Source organism: Leucopleurus acutus (assembly GCF_964270905.1).
Source record: "Leucopleurus acutus genome assembly, chromosome: 11".
Lineage (NCBI taxonomy): Eukaryota > Metazoa > Chordata > Mammalia > Artiodactyla > Delphinidae > Leucopleurus > Leucopleurus acutus.
In genome coordinates, this window is record NC_139152.1 from 64,957,024 (window position 1) to 64,979,200 (window position 22,177).

General features: G+C 39.8%; 1 protein-coding gene across 2 annotated transcripts in view; it reads left to right on the forward strand.

Moving 5' to 3' along the window:
* SYT1 (synaptotagmin 1) overlaps window positions 1-21,924 on the forward strand; it is a gene marked incomplete at both ends in the record, with an annotated part of 539,644 nt that extends 517,720 nt beyond the window's left edge. For both annotated transcript variants that reach the window (XM_082850419.1, XM_082850418.1), the window contains 2 exons: window positions 17,007-17,140; window positions 21,718-21,924. In XM_082850419.1, the coding sequence (XP_082706545.1) occupies window positions 17,007-17,140; window positions 21,718-21,924 (341 nt within the window). The remainder of the gene's footprint in view (window positions 1-17,006; window positions 17,141-21,717) is intronic.
* Window positions 21,925-22,177: the final 253 nt, after the last annotated feature.

Genomic DNA, 22,177 nt, shown 5'->3' on the forward strand with positions numbered 1-22,177 from the left:
AGGAGTTATATCATGTTTTAATCATCCTTCCTTGCACAATGTATAGAGTCTAAAACTGATCAAGTTTCTGAATGTTAGATTAGGATGAATGTTCAAAGTCGCAGGGTTTCTATGATCGCTGATATTAACTGTCTGACCACGGACCCGTCACTTAGTCTCAGGTCCCTCAGCTTTAAAATGGAGGTAATGAAACCTCTCTCTCGGGGTGGCCGTGAAGAATAAGTGAGATAAAATACAAAGAGTGAAAAATAAAGTGCCTGCTAAGAATTTTTTTTCGATCAGAAAGAATATGCAGTACAGGCCTTAGATGTGGGCAAGAAGGGACCGTGCCCTGGAACCCAGAGTTTAGAGATCCTACTGTGGTCCTCCTCTATCTACCCTTCCAGGGGATGAAGAGTCCTCAAGACCAGCAGAACAGAACACGCTCATCTAGGGGCTGCACCCAACTCTCCATTCTAGACTGGGCTCTGGGTACCTCAGATCCAATGCTCCCTGCCAAAGTGATCTCAAGTTTATTCACGAGGTCTTTGAAGACTTTTTTTCCCCCAGATATGACCGCCTGAAGGCAAGTGCATACCCCATGGCTAAAGAGCAGTTTTTGGACACATGCAGGCTGGGGCGTCCCCATGGGTGTATGTGAAACTTCTTATGGTGTGCGCGGGAGTTTAGCGAGGAGAAAAAGGGGGCCGTTTCCATTGCTGAACCCCAAGGAGTCTGAGAACTCTTGATTTAAAGCTGGACTTCCTGGTTATTATGTGTTAAGATATGAGAATAGGAACTACATATTTTAACAGTTTGTGTTCTAGTTTATAACATTTAACAATTTAGACATATGGTATATGGACTTGCATTTGAAGTTTTAACCTGGGCCCTGCAAATGTTACAGGCAGGCATATATGTATCCTATTATTTATAAAGTCCTGCACACCACACAAAATTCCATTTCATTTAAACCGCCTTAAGATGTAGGGGTTGCCTATTTATGAAAATCACTTTAGGGCAACCATGAAATTCCATTATGCTCGGGAAGGCTGGAAAAGGCCAAGGGAAAAAAAACAAGTTCAAAGAAAGGCAATCCATCTAGTGACCTCTTTTCTTCTCTACACAAGCAGAAACACCATCCAAATATCACTGTATGGTGTTTTGTGAAATTGTACATCTATATGTGGAGGTGGAATGAAAAGAGGACATAAGAGCTGGTCTTGTTTAGAACTAACAAAAGGTTACTTCTCTCTTTGTGACATTCATTTGGACTCCCTAAGAGTAGAGCCTTGAATTCAAACTAAGCATTTCCAACCGAGTGAAGGGTGTCCATCTGCTCCAAATTCCTCTCACTGTCGTTGCCATACAAATCATTTAGCAAGAAAACATACACTGTCTTACGCTATCTTTCCTAATACAAAAGATGTGAGTTGATTTAAACTTAACTTTTCAGGAATTTCTGTCTTCTCCTCCCACCCAAATGTGAGCTCTTTGAAGAACAAACTGGGTTCTATAGTTTTCTGTATCCCCTCACTCTCTTCCCTAAGAGTTTGCTCAACAGATATTTATACCTCACTGACTGATGCGATCATTTAGCAAATATTTACTGGATTCTACCATGTGCCAGGCTCTGTGTCAAGCATGAGGGTACAAGATTGAATGGGACACTGGCTAAAAGATAAATGCCTGGCACATAATAGGCACTCAGTAAATGAGAGACTGAGCAGGTGAATGAATAAATGAATGGATGCATCAATGAGTGAATACTGTACCACAGAACTAAGGAATAATATCAAGAAAAATGGAATAACCACTTAAGTTATATTAAACCAAAAGTCATCAAAGTAAAAGATGTCAGCCTGTAGAATATCTATGATTCAAGAAAATGTCAGGGACATCCCTGGTGGTGCAGCGGTTAAGAATCCGCCTGCCAGTGCAGGGGACACGAGTTCGAGCCCTGGTCCAGGAAGATCCCACATGCCGTGGAGCAACTAAGCCCGTGCGCCATGACTACTGAGCCTGCGCTCTAGAGCCCGTGAGCCACAACTACTGAGCCCGTGCACCACAACTACTGAAGCCCGTGCGCCTAGCACCTGTGCTCCGCAACAAGAGAAGCCACCGCAATGAGAAGCCCGCGCACCACAATGAAGAGCAGGCCCCGCTCGCCGCAATTAGAGGAAGCCAGCGCACAGCAACCAAGACCCAATGCAGCCAAAAATAAAATAAATAAAATAAACAAATTTATATATATATAAAAAGAGTAAACAATTAAAAAGAAAATGTCAAATGTGGGGAAAATAAGAGCAGCCCTAACATTTATACCTCTGGGCCATCTCCGTGGCTATTTTTAGTGTGTGGCTCTGGAATCTTGCAAAGAATTAAACTGATCCACAGAAACCAAATATTCTATATAAAGAATTTGACTAACTCTAACACCCCAACTCTCACGTCTCCCAGATTTAGGGATGAAGAATCTTAGGTGTTGTCAATTCCATAGAAATCAGTATGTACAATAATATTATTGTGAGTTTTTACTGAGATCTGAAATACTGATATGCTGTGATTGACTTTATTCACAAATTTGCTTCATAAAAAGCAGTAAAATCACCACAGAATTATATTACTCCTCGTCATTTTCCTATATGCAGTATAATATTGAAGTCATAGTTTATTTTCTCCTTACAGTATTGTGAGAAAACCAGATTACCAAGGTAGAAGTTGATCTCTCTTGCAAAGCTACTTATCTTCCTGACATGCAGAGCACCAGCTGATTTCGAACAGAGTTTCACAGCTTTATACAATAGAACCATATTTGGCCATCAATGAACCAAAATAAAATACCTCTCTAGAAGGATAAAGGAAATCAATATTTACATAAAGAAACTTAATAACAAGCCAACCATGGTGTTCAAAGTTTTGTGTCTTTAAAATAGGGCATGCATTATTCATACTGTGAAATCTCAAACCAAAGGTGGAAAGTATGAGTTATCAGCAATATTATGAGTCTTAAAAACCATTATCTCCTTTGTAGAAGAAAATGAAAGCCACTTTGTTCATCCTATTCCAGGTCGGCATGCTTAACAATGTCACTTAAAGGCAGGAGGGGGACAGCAAGGAAAAAGAAACCTTCCTGAGATCATGAATTCATCTCCTTTCTCAAGAAGAGAAAGAAGCAGTGAGACATTTCCAATGAAGAAAATGTAGGGGCCGTTCCCCCGCTCCCTAGGAGACAGACCCAGGCACTTGACAAGTTCTAGAAGCAATTCAAAGTGAGGACATGGAGAGAGATTCCTCCACTCCCTATGGAAACATTTCCAAATCTCTCCCTCCATTATCCTTAGACAGGCTCAGTCCATAAACTTTCTAATATTTGGACTGCAAAATGTCTAGAAGACACATAGATATTTTAAAGCAAGTACATGCAAGGAATAGGGAGTTAATGAGAGTGAAATCCATTCTGGCTGAACCAATGTGAGAACTGGGTGAAGCTGAAGTAACCCCACCAGAGCACAAACCCTGTTCAGTCAATAAGTGTAAGAGCATCTCTATTCTCACATTGTTTTTGTTTTGAACTCAGGCTGAACTGCCTGGAAACCTTCTCTATGTGGATAAGGAGTAGCATCCATTTATTGCCATATTCCATGTGCTTAAAAATCCCAGCAATAGGGGCTTCCCTGGTGGCGCAGTGGTTGAGAGTCCGCCTGCTGATGCAGGGGACGTGGGTTCGTGGCCCAGTCTGGGAAGATCCCACATGCCGCGGAGCGGCTGGGCCCGTGAGCCATGGCCGCTGAGCCTGTGCTCCGCAACGGGAGAGGCCGCAACAGTGGGAGGCCCGCGTACCGCGCAAAAAAAAAAAAAAAAAAAAAATCCCAGCAATGTTATCCAGTTACCAATGTTATCTCATCAAGTAGAAATGTCTAATAATTGTTAAAAAAAAAAAAAAGGAGGAAAGAAAGAAAGGAAGAAAGTATGTTACTAGTGATCTTTCATCTGGCATAAATAAGAGGCTAAGCCCAAATGTCCAAAAAAAAAAAAGAAAAAAGTCAAATTTGCTGTTTGCAATTTTGTTTGCTTTGCTGAATCCTTGGACTGTTTTTGTTTTTCCAATCAGCTCGTACAAACAGTTTATACATGGTCATTCCATGAAACTTTTTGTAGTCATCCAGAAAGAATCAAACATAATTACTACGGTTCCTAGTCTCATGTGTTTGCCCTTCCCAAAAGATTTTCCAAAGTTCAGGAAGAAGAGGGTTGAATTATAGATGAAGAATTTCACCTTCAATACTGAAAAGGAAAGATTTGGGTTTTGCAAACACAGTGAACCCCTTCCTCTACCAAGGGTGGAGCTCAAACCCTCACACTGTTCTTTTACTGGCCCATAAACGCACCACATCTGGAAAATCTTTCTTGGCTGTAGTCCTACTCCATAGGTTTTGTTCATGCATTCCCACACTTTTAGTCAAGAGGCTGGCGGTCATGTACAGTCCACTTTGGCAACAACAAAAATGACTGTTGGAATTCAGTGGCTTCCTCTACCACGACCAAAAATGCTTTCCACTTAATTCATAACAATAGCATTTTGCGCTTATGTATTCGTCTCATCAAAGCACTCTGCCGCCATTAATGAGCTAAATCAGCCTTTGCTATTTTATAATGTCTCACTACAATGAGGTTGCTTTTCTCTGTGGCAGTCACTTGTGTCATGTTGTTTTCTTCTAGCAAACACTGAACTTAACTAATGTAAATTCATTTTTAAATTGTGGGCTCAGAGGAAAATTTTCCCGGAATATATTTTTAATGCTGCATCCTTACTATAACATTACAGGGAGCATTTTAAACTATAAAGACACATAAGTTTTTCAATGTAGTCTTCTCTAAGTACTTGTAAATTATTTATAAAGACCCCCGCAAGTAAATGTGTTGTAACTGCCAGTGATGGAAATGGAAATTGTCTGCTCTGTGAACCCTATTACTATTTATTTGTATACTGTTTAATGATTGGCTTACTGATGAAATACTCCGTCAGTGTACAAGAAAAAGCTGCAGCTGGCAAGGAAACTCTAAATCCTAAATCTGCCATGTTTTAACTCTGCTGTCTCTGCTACTGCTAGACCACTTTTTTTTTTTGTAATACTGATACGGCAGTTTAATTCAATGATAATTAGATCTATCTGTCTACTGTAAGATATACAAACATATACTTTTCTGCATTCCCCTAGGAAAAAAAGTAAGTTTCATGTCATGGACCACTTTTTACAAGCGCTTAATGGCTCATTCCTAGGAATTTGATCTCAAGCGGAAAGGAATGGCTCTCTGAAAATAAGTGTATGCACACTTTCAAGTTTAGACAGAGATGGAATCCTCAAGACCCTAGGTTGAGAAACTCTATAAACATTGGTTGGTTGCCTCCCAACTTCTATTCCCAGCATTCTTGGTAAGGGCCTTCTAATTCCTGTTTGAGGAACTACCATATTCTTCTATTCTTAGCCTTGTACTTAGGCTAGAGTTGCACCTACACCCAACTCCAAAGGTAGGATTCCTGGCACTCCTGATTGGTTTGGGGATGGGCACATGACCCAGGACTAAGCCAGTCTTAGCTCATCACATCATCTTCAACACAGGGATTAATATAGGGTTGACATTTCATCTATGTTTGTCCAATCAGAGTGAACTTGGGACTTTTCCTGGGAATTCTGATGTAGATTCTCTTTCCTTTGGATGGTATAGTGTGATGATATGAGACTTGAAGCTGGTACAGTCATCTACATCCTTAAGAGAAAAGCCTAGGATATCTTGGGGAGGCCACCGTGTGGAATTTGCAGAGGACTCTGTAGAAAACAGTAGAGACACAGGCAAACCTGGGACCGTGATATTGTTGACTCTGTATTAAATAGGGAGCAGATTGAACTGCTGTAACAAAGAGGCTCCAAAAGATACAACTGCTGTTTGAAATTCTTTATCTCCCTCATGTCCATAGGTGGGTGGGTGGGCAAGACTGGTAGGCAGTTTGGGGCTGTGAGGTCATTTAGGAACCCAAGATCTTCCTACCTTGTTGTCCTGTTACCCTGGAGTACTGACTTCATGTTGCAAGGTAAAAGCTGGTTCACTGCCCTCCCATATCATCCATGTTTCAGCTGCAAGAAAAAAGAAATATAAAGTGGAGGGCGTGAAGCTTATTTTAAGGTAGGATTTACCAATTTTAGCTCTATTGATATTTTGGAGGTGATGATTCTTTACCGTTAAGAGCTGTCCTATACATTGTAGGATGTTTAGCAGAATCCCTGGCCTCTACCCACTTAAGGCCCATATCACCTCCCCAAGTTATGACAATCAAAAATCTCCCCAGACATTGCAAAATGTCTGGGGGATGAAATAGCCCCTCCATTGAGAGCCACTGTTTTAAAGATATGCTATGGAGTTCACACACAACACTTCCATTCACTTCCAATAGCCAAAGTTACTTATTTGGCCATACTGAGTTGTAAGAGAGTCTGGGAGAAATATTTCTAGCTGGATGAAATGGTGCCCAGGTAAAACTTAGGAGTTTCATTGCTAAAAAAAAAAAAGGAGGGGAGAGAATTCCCTGGCAGTCCAGCGGTTAGGACTCCATGCTCTCACTGCCAAGGGCCCGGGTTCAATCCCTGGTGGAGGAACTAACATCCCTCAAGCTGCACCGCCCAGCCAAAAACAATAAATAAATTTTATACATCTTTTAAAAATAAAAAGAAGGGAGAAAAGGATTTTAGGGGACAGTTAATCTTTGCCACACAGCCCTACTTCTGGACTTTTCCACCATATGTGGTGGACTGAAATGAGTTTTCAGTCACTTGAAATTTGGGACCTTACTTGATAAAAGTGCTACTTTCCTCTTCCAACACGATAAGTTGAAATTTACTGAACATTATCCATGGGGTGGGCGGGGGGGAGCGGGAAGGTGAAAGGAATGATACCTAAAGTTACTCAGAAGCTGGGTACTGGCTCAGAAGGGATTGAACAAAACAACTGACATGAGGCTGTTTCATAACAAGTCTTTGGTTGAAATGGAAAGGCCATGGTTACAAGGGCCCACGGTCACTGTGGTAGTTAAGAAAGAAGACAGTATAATTATGCAAAATTGTCAAGATGAAAACTGCAGGCATCTTGCATTATTCGGCTTTGAACTGCTGCTTTCTAGTTCTCATTGTAAATACAAAAACCCTTTAGTGGCCCCTTTATATCTCACACAAAAGGATCATTGCTTACAGCCAGCTGTTTTGCAATTCTATTGCTATGAAGTTAGAATAATTGGACATTAGAACTGCCTAAGGGAAGAAGGGGGTGACAATGTTCTTGGGTATTAAAGTAGAGTATGGAATAGTAATGGAAGGATCCCCCTTGCTACAAGGAGATAGTCTTCCCAGAGTTCATCCTGAAGCCAATAGTTCTGAATTCAAAACACATTTTCCCACAAGAATATTGTTTTTATGTTATTAGATAACCACAGAAGTCCTCCAATACCAGAAAAGAAAGAGATGTATGCTTTGCAATAGTACAAAAGAAAATGCTGCAGGGCAGACAAAGGTTTGTCTGAAGGTTCTGACTGAGAAAATCATCAGTAAAATCTTCAGGGACAAGGTGACTTTTAAATCACATTTACAATGGGAAAAGAAAGCATCTCAGGCTAAAGGACAGGCAGTTCAAAGATGGGCATTCAGTTCTCTGTGAGGACGAGTGAGTATCGACCAGGAGTGGAGCACAGGGTTTGTGGAAATGAGATGAGGAAGTTAGGATGGGCTGTGAATGCTATGGTAGAGTTTGGAGATTTTTTACGTTGGCAAGTCATTAAAGGCTTTTAATGAGGGAGCTAGTGTGATCAAATGTCATTTTAGCAATTATAGGAAGACTAGTTTGGTGTTGATGGCATGGTAGCAAGAGAGATTAGATTTCTGATCTCGAGATGTGGCAACAAGTTAGAGAGAACCAACAAGTGTGACAAGGTGAAGGGAAGTTGGCAGGATGTGGTGGCTCACTCTTCATGGGAGGTGGAAAAGGAGGAATCAAAGATGGCCCCAAATAAGGCTGGACTCATGACACAAGAACAGGCCAACAGGGGAGGTAATGGGCTCAGTAGGTTTCTGTCCCAAGGATAAAAGAGCCAAGGGAGTTATAGTTATGGCCTTATAGTACAGCATGTGGGCTGCACTTACGTTTCTGCAAAGCTCACCCAACATGGTGTCCCTATAATTGAAGGAAAACAACTTACTGAATTTCATACTTAGTTCCAAAGTCTTCCTCCAAGGTTACTCTATGTCCTTTTTTGGGAATGTATCTCTACATGTTGAAACTGTGCCAGGGACACCAGTGTTGGTGAAAACATTACATTCCAGTGCCAGACTCTGTGGCCAGAAGCTGTTTAACTGAGGTGGCAGTAATATTGAAATCATAAGGTTGTACTGCAGGGTGTCTGAGAAAAGTAGTGTAGAGAAAAATCCTATTAAATGTGTGCTAAAATAATATCAAATGTGATTACACTTGAGAGTCTTGGGGCAGATGAAGGGAGAGGAGAAAATAAAGAAGTATCAGTAATGGTCGGAGAGAAAAAGAGGGGACCAAGGGAGAGTTTAGTGGGAAGAGAGCTATCTTAGTCTGGAGATAGATAGACAGACAGACAGGTAGGGCTCTGCTATAACAGAATACCACAGACTGGGTGGCGTAAATAATAAACATTTATTTCTCACAGTTCTGGAGGCTGAAAGTCAGAGATCAGGGTAACAGCACGGTTGGGTTATTTAGGGAAGGCTCTCTTCTTCATTTACAACTCTCCTCATTGTATCTTCACATGGCAGAGAGAAAGATCATCTCTCTTATGTCTCTTCTTATAAGACTCCACCCTCCTTTGATTGCCATACCTAACCTCCCCATTTCCATCCCTTCCGTAGACAAAGCCATCAAATCAACCGAGGCTTTGTACAGCAAGGTAGATTGTGGAGAAGTCTGGAAAAGCAAGAAAATAGGGGCATATATGTGTCATCACTCTTCTTACTCCCTGACCAAAAGAGGATGGCGGATTCAGTGCATCCAGGGCAGATCAGATGGAGATGAGTGGGATGGGATGCAATGCCTAAAGGACTATGTGTAGGTGGTAGCTAGAGCTAAATATTGGAGCATCAGGGCCAGATCAGACCACTAGGAATTGGTTGTGGGAAGAAATCCTTCAGAAAGAAAACTCCTACCACTTAATGTGAAAAATATATGTGAGGGCTTCCCTGGTGGCGCAGTGGTTGAGAGTCCGCCTGCCGATGCCGGGGACACGGGTTCGTGCCCCGGTCCGGGAGGATCCCACATGCCGCGGAGCTGCTGGGCCCGTGAGCCATGGCCGCTGAGACTGCGTGTCCGGAGGCTGTGCTCCACAACGGGAGAGGCCACAGCAGTGAGAGGCCCGCATACCGCAAAAAAATAAATAAATAAAATAAAATAAAAAATATATATATATGTGTGTGTGAGAGAGAGAGAGAGAGGTCTTCCACTCAAAATTAATGCCTGAATAGGGACCAAATGAAAGAAAAAGATTGGCACCAGACCATAGTCTGTCCACCCCACGAATTATATTCGGAAGAGGCTGCCCAACTGGCAGAAAGTGGCCCTTTCACCTTCAGGATTGCTTATAAGCTGGAGCTGACCAAGTAATCACCTAACCAGTCAAAGGTAGTCTACATCCTCATCCCTGAATATGGCCACTGAGACCAAAGTATTCATTTGGCCGTCAACCTAGGATCCTCTGCACTCCTTTCACATGGCAAAGTCAGTGCTCCCTAGCCTCCACTGCCCAGGAGGTGAGGTGTAATAAGTGACTTAGCAAATCATCTCACTGTAGCTTTAACACAATGATTTCCTATCCCTCGCTCTGGATTGGAAAGAGTGGAAAGAAAGAAAGGAGGAGTTCTAAGGCTAGATGGAAGCAGAAGGAAGAAACCAGACTATAAATGTTTTTCATGATAGAAAGGAATTAACAGAAAAAGGGAGGAGGTATAGATACTACCTCTCTCCAGCAACCAATAGGCATTACTATATTCCCAACAACAAACAATAAATCTCAAAGCTGAGGGCCTCCTTTTCTGTTTCCTCGTTTTGAGCAGCATCAGGAAAGTAGATACTACATACATAATATGCCCAAGTGTATCCACATTAGCTGGCCTCAATATCTGGAAAGAAATCTCCATAAATCATAGTTTTGACTCACACTAGCCTAGAGCCTCAGTAATAAGATTCCACTTAGAACTCTCCAGATTAACTTTTCAGCTCTGTGTAATCTGATGTCTTGACTTCAGGAACAAGAAGAAACTATACAGGATGCTGAGTTAGTTTCCCACCTCACACCTCAAGACCACTTATACAGGTAGAAATGAAAGAAACCCTTCCCTTCTCTTTCACACCATACATGATTAAATTCTTCATTAATGAACCAGTTGCTTAGCATGGGTTTGCTTCTTTCCAGAAGTAAATCTGACACTTGGGGCAGCTTGGCTCATTCCTGCAGCCAATGGAATGACTTCCTCCCATTTGCTAATGGTGGGCACCAGTTCTGCAACGTGAGTTGGGGGAGAGTCTGACACGTAGATGCTGACTTAGATCTCAGCCCTTTCATGACACAATAATAAACATTGATCATTAATAACAATATGTTCCGGGCACATTTTGAAGCACCTTCCCTGTAGAAACTCAATTTAATCTTCACAACTCTCTGAGCAAATTGTCATCATTCTCACCACTTGGAGGTGAAGGAACTATGGCACAGAGAGCTTAAATAACTTGCCCAAACCACACAGCTAGCAGTACAGCTGAGATTCAAGTTAATCTGGCTCCAGAGTCTATACTTACAAACATTATACTAAATTATTTCTTCAACGTATCACGAAGAGCAGTAGGTTCAGAGTCATAGGATCTTGGTTTGAGTTCTTGGGAAAAAAAATTAGCCTTTCCAAGCCCCAGTTCCCTCACTGGAATTGTTGTAAGGATTAAAGGAGATGATATAATTTATATATATATACCTACCATATATGTATATGATCTTAAAGTACTCTACAAACATAAAGGAACATTATTATATTAAACCTCGTAATGGATCTGACTGTAAAAATTATTCTCAGCTAAGGTTTCATCCATTTTGACTAATCTTACCACGGATCCTGAAACATCTGTACGTAACTGTTGTCTTCTGATTGCACGCTCTGTGTTAACTTTTTTGAATTAAAAAATACTTTTTTGAAGGATTTTGTTTTGAGGAACAATGTAATAATTTTTAGAAGATTGGAAAAAAATATCAATTTTTTTCCAAAAGATTGTTTTCTAGACCTATTTAAACTTGACTTTCATCATCAAACCTTGCTAGATAAACAATAGAATTATCTCTTCAGCTTTGGTTGTTGTATTAGTTTTTTGCTACTGCCATGATAAACAATCAAAAACTTAATTTTTAAAACAATACATGTTTATTATCTTATAATTCTATAGAAGTTGTACACAGGTGCCACTGGGCTAAAATCAAGGTGTCGGAAGGGTTGTGTTCCTTCCTGGAGGATCCAGGCGAGAATCTGTTACCTTTTCCAACTTTTAGAGGCCAACTGCATTCTGTGGCAGTGTAGCCATCTTAAAAGCCAGTAGTGTAGCTTGTCTCTTACCCTTCTTCTATTGTCACATCTCTTTCTGACCACAGTCAGGAAAGGTTCTCTGTTTTTAAGGACCCATGTGATTAGATTTTGCCCTCTTAGGTAATCCCCTCATCTCAAGATCCTTAACCTTAATTACATTTGCGAAGTCCCTTTTGCTATATAAGGTAACATATTCACGAATTCCGAGGGTTAAGATGTGGACATCTTTTGAGAAAGCTGTTTTTCTGCCTTCCATAATTGTGAACTTTAGGGACAAAAAACAAAAACTGTTGTATATTATATTAAAGAGGCTTGTCAACACATAAAAGTTTGAGGGTGACTTCATTACAGCGTCCTAAAATACCACCAAGTCATAACAGCTATTACGACAGAAAGGAGATGAAGTTCAGTTAGGCTGACTTCAGACAAAAAGAGAGCCGACAAATGGTGAGTGAAGGTAGCAGTGCCACAGTGACAACAAAACCAAATGATAGACCTGAACATCATCCAAAATGAGGCAATGAATCTGCACTCTTTGTACCTGTAGTTTATTATTGGGAATAAAGAACCATCTTTCTGATCCCAGTTCATCATTTTCCAGAATTGAAAAGTTATACTCATATACTATTAGAGACTAGATGGACATCGGAAAAGAGCCCTTCCTTTCTACCACAGTTTGGAAAACAAAAAGACGCTAACCTTTTTTAAGATAAATTAAACAAATAGAAGAAGCAAACTGTCCCAAGTCTTGCACCTGTTTCAGTAGCAACAGGGATTATCTAAATGGTGTTGAAGAAGGGTTGTCAGTATTTAGATGATGAAAGGTTCCATGAGTGCTTGTTTTGGGGACAGAATAAAGCAGTGCAGCCACAGAGGTATGGAGTCCCTGAGGACAGTAGCCCAACTTTGTAGCTTGCATATTTCCCCATGCTATTTACATGTTTATAAAAACCTAACAGATGTTTGAATGCCATGCATGGTGTCCAGCAGTTGTACTCAGGAAAAGCAACGACATTAGGGAGTCTCATTACAGCCTATTTATCATTTCCATAAAATGATGTCTTATTATGCAATGATCAGGATTTCTAAGCCACTAAGAAACTCTGAATTGACAAGGATTTGCTTTGTGGAACAGCCCCTAAAACAGAACAAATTTAATTATACAGGGTCTCACTCTGCAGGAGAGGCGATCCTTACTATAAAAAACGTGTGTGTACTTAAAGCATGATGGGTATCTCATAGTTAGGTGGGTATGTTTCCATTTAGAAGACTCAACCATAGTTACGGAGACAGGAGCCAGGTCTAGATCCCCAGAGAAGTTACTAATGAACTAATCAAGGGATTAGGGCCATCTCCCAAGGGACCAGAATTCAGGGCAAGACTCAACCAGAGGACACTTAGGAAATCAAGCCAATCAAAGAGTAGATGAAAATGGAGAAGACTGGAGGAAATGGAGACACAGTGTAAGACTCTCAATGGCTGAACCAAGAAGATGCTCAAGTGTGACCACCTTGGGTACATAACCTATCAGGCTTAGACAGTCAAGACTTATCCAGGCACACAAGCTGAAAAAGAGTAAGACATCTGACAACCTCTGGAGTGGGAGAAAATATTTGCAAACCATATATTGGATAAGGGATTAATATCCAAAATATATAAGAAACTCATACATCTCAACAGCAAAAAATAAAAATTTAAAAATCCATTAAAAATGGGCAGAAGTTATGAATGATATTTTTACAGAGAAGATACATAAATGGCCAACAGGTACATGAAAAGATGTTCCAATATCACTAATAATCAGGGAAATACAAATCAAAGCCATAATGAGGTATCACCTCAAACCTACTAGAATGGCTATTATCAACAAGACAAGAGATAACAAGTGCTTGCAAGATGTGGAGAACAGGGAACCCTCATGCACTGTTGGTGGGAACATAAATTGGTACAGCCAGTATGGAAAACAGTATGGAGGTTCCTCAAAATAATTAGAAGTAGAGATACCATATAATCCAGCAGTTCCACTCCCGGGTATGCATCAGAAGTAAATGAAATCACTATCTCAAAAAGATATCTGCATTCCCATGTGTCCGTTGCTGCATTACTCACAATTGCCAAGACATGGAAACAACCTAAGTGTTCATCAGCAGATAAATGGATAATGAAAGTGTGGTATATATAAAATAGATTATTATTCAGCCACCAAAAAAGAAGGAAATCTGCCATTTTTGACATCATGGATGGACCTTGAGGGTGTTATACTAAGTGAAATAAGTCAGACAGAGAAAGACAAATACTGCTTTATCTCTCTTATATGTGGACGTAGAATCTATTAAAAAGCCAAACTCATAGAAAAAGAGCGTAGAATAGTGGTTGCCAGGGGCTGAGGAGTGAGGGATATGAGGAGACATTGATCAAGGGATACAAACTTCTAGTTATAAGATGAATAAGCTCTGGGGATCTAATGTACAGCATGGTGACAATGCTGTGTTGTATACTTGAAAGTTGCTAAGAGAGTAGAGCTTAAATGTTCTCACCGTACACACAAAAATACTATAATTATGTGAGGTGATCAATGTGTTAACTAACCTTGTGGTGGTCATTACTTCACATATATATGTATATCAAATCATCACACTGTACATCTTAAATTTACACAATGTTACATGTCAATTATATCTCAATAAATATGGGGAGGAAAAGGAAAGAATAAGCTCTAAGTTACTGTCAGTCTTGGCTATGATTAAGACGGGAATTTTGCCTGTAAAGTAAGTTGCCTTGGTACCTGTATCAGGATGGATCTGCAAAAGCAGAGACTAACTCTGCCCATTCATAGCAGCCCCATACCTGCTCCTCTTCCAGCCCCCTGTCCCCTCTTGTAAGTATCATGAAATTATAGAATATCTCTGAATCATGGTCAGAAGTGGCAGATTCTGCTTTTGAAAGTGGGAGGCCAGCAGTGTTACCTCTCTGACCTCACTGCCTACCTCTCCCCACCTTGCCTTCTTGTTCCGTAGACACACAGAAGGACAAGCACCTTAGGGCTTTGCATGTGCTGCTCCTTCTGACTGGTTCAAGCTTCCACCACATCTACCAACGACTCACTCCTTCTTGTAATTCAGTTTTTAGCTCAAACCTGGCCTGCTCGGTGAGAACCTTGTTGATCAGTTTTCCTAAAGTACCTTGCTCTCCCCCAGGCATTGATCACATCACATCAGAGTTCATGTTGAAATCTGAAATTATCTTGTTGGGTTTTTAATTTGCTTGCTCACATGGCAGATGCACAAGGAAATTTCTTGTCATATACTGTGTTAAATGAATAAACAGTCACCGTGCTTCTCTTGCAAAACCCTGTGCCTTAGTGTAGTTGACGAAGTTTCAACACATGAACACAGGAGCCATAAACATTGATTTGTGAGTATTTAGTATTTGGGTATTTTGTCAGTGCCAAGGAGCAACTGGATACTAGACCATCTTTGTAAAAGTGCAAGGGGCAGGGATGGAGGACCCAGAGAGCTTCATAAGCAAACAAGGTCTCTGAACCAAAAATCAGAGTTGCCTGTGAACAGCAAGATGGATTATCAGTAAAAAGGGCCTTTTTTCCCCTTCATTTGCAATTATTTACAGTGCATTTTTTTAACTGATCAACTATGTAGTTGATAGGCTTGGTTTCTCATCACTTGGTCTGGCTTTTAAAGATACTCTTCATTTTGATGAAAACCTTCATTACGAGCCCCTTGACTGGATGTAACATTAAAAACAAAAACCCCAAACAACACATATTCAAGTAATGTGGGCTTTGGGGCAGTGGGAAGAAGACAGGACTAAGAATAAGGAGACCCAGATTATGAGGCCAGCCCTAAACAAGTTCCTCTGATTCAGTCAACAAAAATTGTATACTGCCAGGTACTGTTTAGTAAATTCAGTTAGTGAATATTACAGACAAAGTTTCTGTCCTTCAGGAGTTATGTTCTACTAGGGGATAGGAAGAGGGAGATAAAAACCACCTTTGCTGGTCTGCAGTTTTATCTTCTAAAAGTACAGTATGTGGGCATTAAACTAGATTATCTGTAAAGTTTCTCCCAGCTCTACACATTCTGAAAGAAAGGAAAGGAATTTTGGAAGGCTTGGCAGTGGTTATTTTAGGGGAGTAAAATCATGGATGATTTAAAATTTCTTCCTCTTTTTGTTTATCATTGCTTCCTGATATTTTTTCTATAATAAACATGTATTATGTATCCGATGGAAAAATGTTGAAGAAAACAGTAGATTTTACTATCAAACCTGGGTACTGGTTCTTAATAACCTGAAGGGAGGTCATTCATCTGTTAGTAATGAGAATCGTCTTTCCCCTCCAGTGACTTACTTATTACTTTATCTAATGAGGCTTTGAGGAAACTGCTAAGGGAATCTTTCTGCTCCTTTTCTCATTACCTCTGTGTGTGCTACCAGCTTATTCTCTTTTCCCTGAATCCTTGAAGCTCTTCTCTACCTAGAAATGTTCTGGCACAGATCCTGGTTCTCTCTCTTTCTCTCTGTCTCATACACACACACATACACACATGCACACAGACACTCACACTCAGACATGTGGCCTCTTGTCACCCTTCAATATTCACATCTTACTTTAAATGTTACCTCTGCAGAAAGGCCTTACCTGAGTGATCTAAGTATAAGAATTCCATTCTTCCCTTAGACTCACCATACCTCTGGGAGTCTCTATCATACAACTCTCTGCTCTTTTCCTCCACAGCACTCTTCTCAACTTAGAATTTCATATGTATTTCTTTTCTTTACAAGCTTATTGTCTATTTCCCCCACAAGTCTGAAATTCCATCCTGAAAACAGGGATGGTCTGATTTGTTCACAGCTATATTCCTAGGGCTTAACTAATATTGTTTGAGCAAGTGAATAAATGAAAGAATGAAATGTCTCCTTTGTCCTCTCTCTGTCAAGAGTTTTAATTCCCATGCAGTGGTATCCTGAAGCCAGTTCTTTGCCAGCTCACAAGAGCCAATTGTTAAATTTTCAGGAATTTAGGGAGCCAATTGTTAAACTGTTAGCTTGAAATCAGCCATGCTGAGAGTATTTATACCATGGACGTTAGCAAATGCTACATGTCAAGACTTTTTTTTCCCAAAAAGCTGGTTTACCAGCACACCAATCCTCTCATCTCCTAAATCCAACTATAAATATTGAGATATCATGGCAAAAAAACATGGCCCATAGGTTACTTAAAATCTTTCAATAAAAAAACGCTTGAAATTTTTAAAAAAATACTAACTACATGCTACACAATTATTTTCCTGTCAGGAATACTTGGACTTTTTATAAGCTAAATTATAATATAAAAATATGTGTCTCTGATTTCCTAAAGTTTTTGTTTCTGTTTTTCAGATCCTTATGTGAAGATTCATCTGATGCAGAATGGCAAGAGGCTGAAGAAGAAAAAGACAACGATTAAAAAGAACACACTTAACCCCTACTACAATGAGTCATTCAGCTTTGAAGTACCCTTCGAGCAAATCCAGGTAATGTCAACCATATTTTTTCTTCCCATTCAATTTCATTTCTTCAGATCACATAAATTCAACACACAGATCTTGTGAATTATCAGTGCATATGCCTCCATGAGAACTGCTATTCTCATTCCATGCACATTTAATGCTCAAACTACATCAAGAGGGAAATGATAAAATACACAGCACAGGATGAGCTGATTCATCGCCAAAAACAGCTGTCATTCTGTTGAGCAGAAATAAAGTAGGAAAAAGAACATCGACAGAACCACTCTACTAATTCAAAAAGTACATCCACAAAGGTTAAAAGGTCGAGAGAAAATAAGCTTTCACTCTTTACTCCCAGGCCACAATATGTAATTCTCATTATCACCTCTTTGTAGCAAAAATAAAAGTAGTGATAAAGGAAATATTTTGGTTGATGCTAAATATGCAGCATCTTTAATCTTTCACTATTAAAAAATAATTAACAGTAGAAAAATTAGGCTAAGTTGTATTTTTCATTGTTTAAATTCAGCTTCCTGTTTCTGAGTTGGAATGGATGGTTATTTTTGTAAAGACAGAACCTTAATTTGCTAGATAATATTTGTTATGATAGGAATTATCCTATTAAAAGACCTTGTGGTTAACATGTTCAAAACAGGATGCTACATGTAGACACAGTGATAGCATATGATCTTATTATTTAGTCATTCTTAAATATTTTTAGATTTTCTTACGTCATATTCATAGTTAGGCTCTTGGATCCAAAGTTCGCATCCATTAATTATGGGCTATTCTTGCTAATCTTTCTTCTTTTTTTAAATATGTATTTATTTATTTACGGCTGTGTTGGGTCTTCGTTGCTGTGCGGGGGCTTTCTCCAGTTGCCGAGAGCGGGGGCTACTCTTCCTTGCAGTGCTCGGCCTTCTCATTGCAGTGGCTTCTCTTTTTGCGGAGCATGGGCTTCAGTAGTTGTGGCTCGCGGACTTAGTTGCCCCGCGGCATGTGGGAACTTCCCGGACCAGGGCTCGAAACCGTGTCCCCTGCATTGGCAGGCAGATTTCCATTGGCAGGCAGATTCCCAACCACTGCGCTACCAGGGAAGCCCTATTCTTGCTAATCTTTAATGGGTATCAGAGAGTCAAATTTCTTAAAGCAACACTATTTTTACACTTTATAAAAAAATTGATGTGGGTCTATCTTTTCAGTCCTATAGAAGTTTGCTCATAACTTGAAGGAGAGATGAAGGGTAGGCATCAAAACTACAGCATGGAACCTTCTAATGGTCCAGAATAACAAAATGCAGCAAATATTCTTCATTTGCATATTTTTATTTTTAACCTAGTCTTAAAATACAGTACCTTAGGAATGAATCACACCTTTATTCCATGAAGAAAGCTAATATAATAGCTACATTTATTGTATATTTATTTTGTACCTAGGCCCAAGGTAAGCACTTTACCTGCAAAATCTCATTGAATCCTTACAATAACCTTATAAGCAAGGTACCATTATTACCCCAATTTTATATACATATAAGGGAACTGAGGCTTAGAATTGTCTCATATATAAAATAGGAATAATAACAGAATCCATGTCAAAGTGAGACCATGCACGTACAAGCATTTGGAACGGTGCTAAGCACATACAAACGCTCAGTAAATGGTTCCCGTCATTCTTACTCACGATGCTATTGTTGTCTTTTATTCAAATTAACATTTTATGTATTAGAAACTGGATCTAACAATAAGATTAAAACAATATGTAAATCAGCACTTTCCAATAGAACTCTGCAAGGATGGAAATGTCATCGGTATTGTCCAATAGGGTAGCCGCCAGCCATAGGTAGGTCATGAGCACCTCAGCCACTAGTATAAACAAGGAACTTTAATTTTAATTTATTTAAATTTAAACAGCTACATGTGGCTAGTAGCTACTGTATAATATAAGGCAGTTTTTTAAATCATCAGTAATCCCACCATCCTCACATTAGTTCATGGTTTTTATATAACCTTTCTTATATACATTTTCACATGGCAGCTGATTGTACATACTTATTTACTTTCAATAGCTGTTATATAAGTAAATGACATTGCAGAAGACACTGATTCCCTGTCCCCAGTCACTTGTTTACTAGCCTGAACCAGTGAGCTCACTGCTTTGGACCCACTGGCAACCTAAGACATCCAATTTCTCCAACAATTTATTTTGCAATATTTATTCAGTGAACTCTTTTTTGAGTTCTGAGATATTATTCCTATGGAAACTAACACCTCATGGCATTTTGTGTTTTAATTCCACAAAACAATATGAGGCAGGACACTGAGATGAAAAATCCTATTGTAAATCTTCTCCTTTGAGCTACAATTCTATACCTTTAAAAAAAAAAATACATGTCCCTTTTCAACTATAAATTCCAGCAAATGCAAATATATTGAAAATGAAGCACATTAAAAACAAGATGTATGCTGGGTTTCTGGGGCAGCCTTTCAGAGGAGATAACATTTTGTCAGGACAGAGAGAACCTCAGCCCGATACAGAGTCCATGAGGCATGGAAATAATGAGCATGCCTTTGACTGCATCCCTTCTTCACCGCTCCTAAAGTCAATTTGTTCTTTTCTTTCTTCTTTTCCCCAATAGGCTGCTATCCTAGTCTTTGCATTTCCCTAGAGAAAATATTTGAGCATTTAACATGCTATAATAAGGGCTTAGGTTTTTTTTTCGGTGGGGGGGGGCGTAGGTTTTATTTACCCTGAGGTTATACGATTGTCTGTCTTTCTATCTGTCTCTATCCATATGAAATACATTGAGAGAAGCAAAATATGCTGATTTCCAAAAGCATATGAAAAGGTTGCAAACCACCCCCCACCAAAAAATGCATAGACTACATATGCAGCTGAAAAAATTAACCCAAGGCCCTTATAAGGATATTCTGTCTTGATTGCTCCTAATCAATACATTCCTAGGTGAAAGAATCAAAATTCACTCTAACTATTCACTCCAACCTCCAAAATCCTTGTTACTTTTGTGCATGACGACCCTACTGTCCCTGTCCCTCATTCCTTGCAATATGACTGCATCCAGATGAATTCGCTTGGGAAAGGTGCTCAGAACCAAGGTGATTCTGTGCTTGGCTTCGAATGCCATCCAGTGAATAGGTAATTCCCTTGATAATGGCATCAATCCAAGGCTGCACAAGGAAAGATGGAAATCTGTTTCCTTTACTGCCCATGTGTTGCATTTTGCATTCTAAATTCCACTTTCAGAAGTGATCATTTTCTCTGATCTGAAGCTGTATGCTGGTGACCTCTCTCAGCACATTCGTCCAATGATGCAGTCCTCAGAGTACAAAGCCCAGTAAAGGGCCACAACTGAGCGGGATCTTCATCCGGCCCTGGCTTCCATCATTACATTTTCTGCTTCTTTTGCCTCTGGCCACCAAATACTACACGTTCTACTTTATTCTAAATTTTCCCTTTATCTTTTCCCTTGGTTTCTAGATTGGGGCCATTGCCTATTTTGACTAAGCAAATTCATTACTTAGGAAGAACTAAAAGATACTTTTAAAAAGTGTTTCTTTCATGTCAAAATGGTATGGGTTTGCTTTCACCAGTTCAAAAAAGTCACGCATTAAATAAACCCTCACAACCTAATGGAATCACTGGAGTAAATCTTGTGTGGCCTAAAGGGTTATTCCAGTTGATGTCAATGCTGGATACACAGTTACTTAATAAATGCTTATTGAGAGAATATATGAATGAGAAAAATTATCTTTAGTTAATTACTACTTTTTTAAGACTTTCACTCTGTTGTCACACTTTAAACTCACAATAATCATGTGATTAGCTGAAATTCTATATTAGTTTTATGTAAAACTATGCTGGCTCTTCCCACCTGAAATAGGATTGCAGTACATGGTTGCTTTGAAAATTGTAACCAAAAAAACAAAAATGATCTGAGTACTAACGCCAGAAATTTTGCTGATGAAACAATGGAAACAACTGGATTTAAAGGTGAATACAGGGGACTTCCCTGGTGGTCCAGTGGTTAAGACTTTGCCTTCCAATGCAGGAGGTCCGGGTTCGATCCCTGGTCGGGGAGCTACAATCCCACATGCCTTGCGGCCAATAAAACCAAAGCAGAAGCAATACTGTAACAAATTCAATAAAGACTTAAAAAAAAAATGAATACAAGTTGACATGGGCAGCCGGGCATGGTATTTTATCACATGGACTCCCGAAACCAAACCACTCATTTCTTACATGACTTCAGGCACGTGATTTAACTTCTCTGAGCTTCAGCATCTTATCTCTATAATGTCAATGTTAACAGGATCTATTGTAACTGAGTAGTTCACATGAAAGACTTAGAATTGTGCCAAAATTAACATTTACTGAGTATTTTGAAGATGCTGAAGGAGATGATGATGATGTAATAATGGCAGGGACTGGACTAGGGTTTTCATGTTCAGGCCATTTTCCTCCTTGTCCTGGTGTTTGGAGATTGGGTCTTCTTATTTCCAACTGCTTTGATCTCAAGGAAGTTTGGTAGTAGGGCTTTATCTCTAGAGCCGGATGATTAATGTTTATTTTGTGTCCTCTTTCAGAAAGTGCAAGTGGTGGTAACTGTTTTGGACTATGACAAGATTGGCAAGAACGATGCCATCGGCAAAGTCTTTGTGGGCTACAATAGCACCGGGGCGGAGCTGCGACATTGGTCAGATATGCTGGCCAACCCCAGGCGACCCATTGCCCAATGGCACACCCTACAGGTAGAGGAGGAAGTTGACGCCATGCTGGCCGTCAAGAAGTAAAGGGAAGAAGAAGCCTTTCTGCATTTGCCCACGTAGTGCTCTTTAGCCAGTATCTGTAAATACCTCAGTAATATGGGTCCTTTCATTTTTCCAGCCATGCATTCCTAACACAATTCAGTGGTACTTCAAATCCTGTTTTAATTTGCACAGATTTAAACGTAGAGAGCCCCTAAGCCCTTCGTCATACCACTGCTCTCCAAATCTACTCTTCTTTTAAGCAATATGATGTGTAGATAGAGCATGACTGAAATTA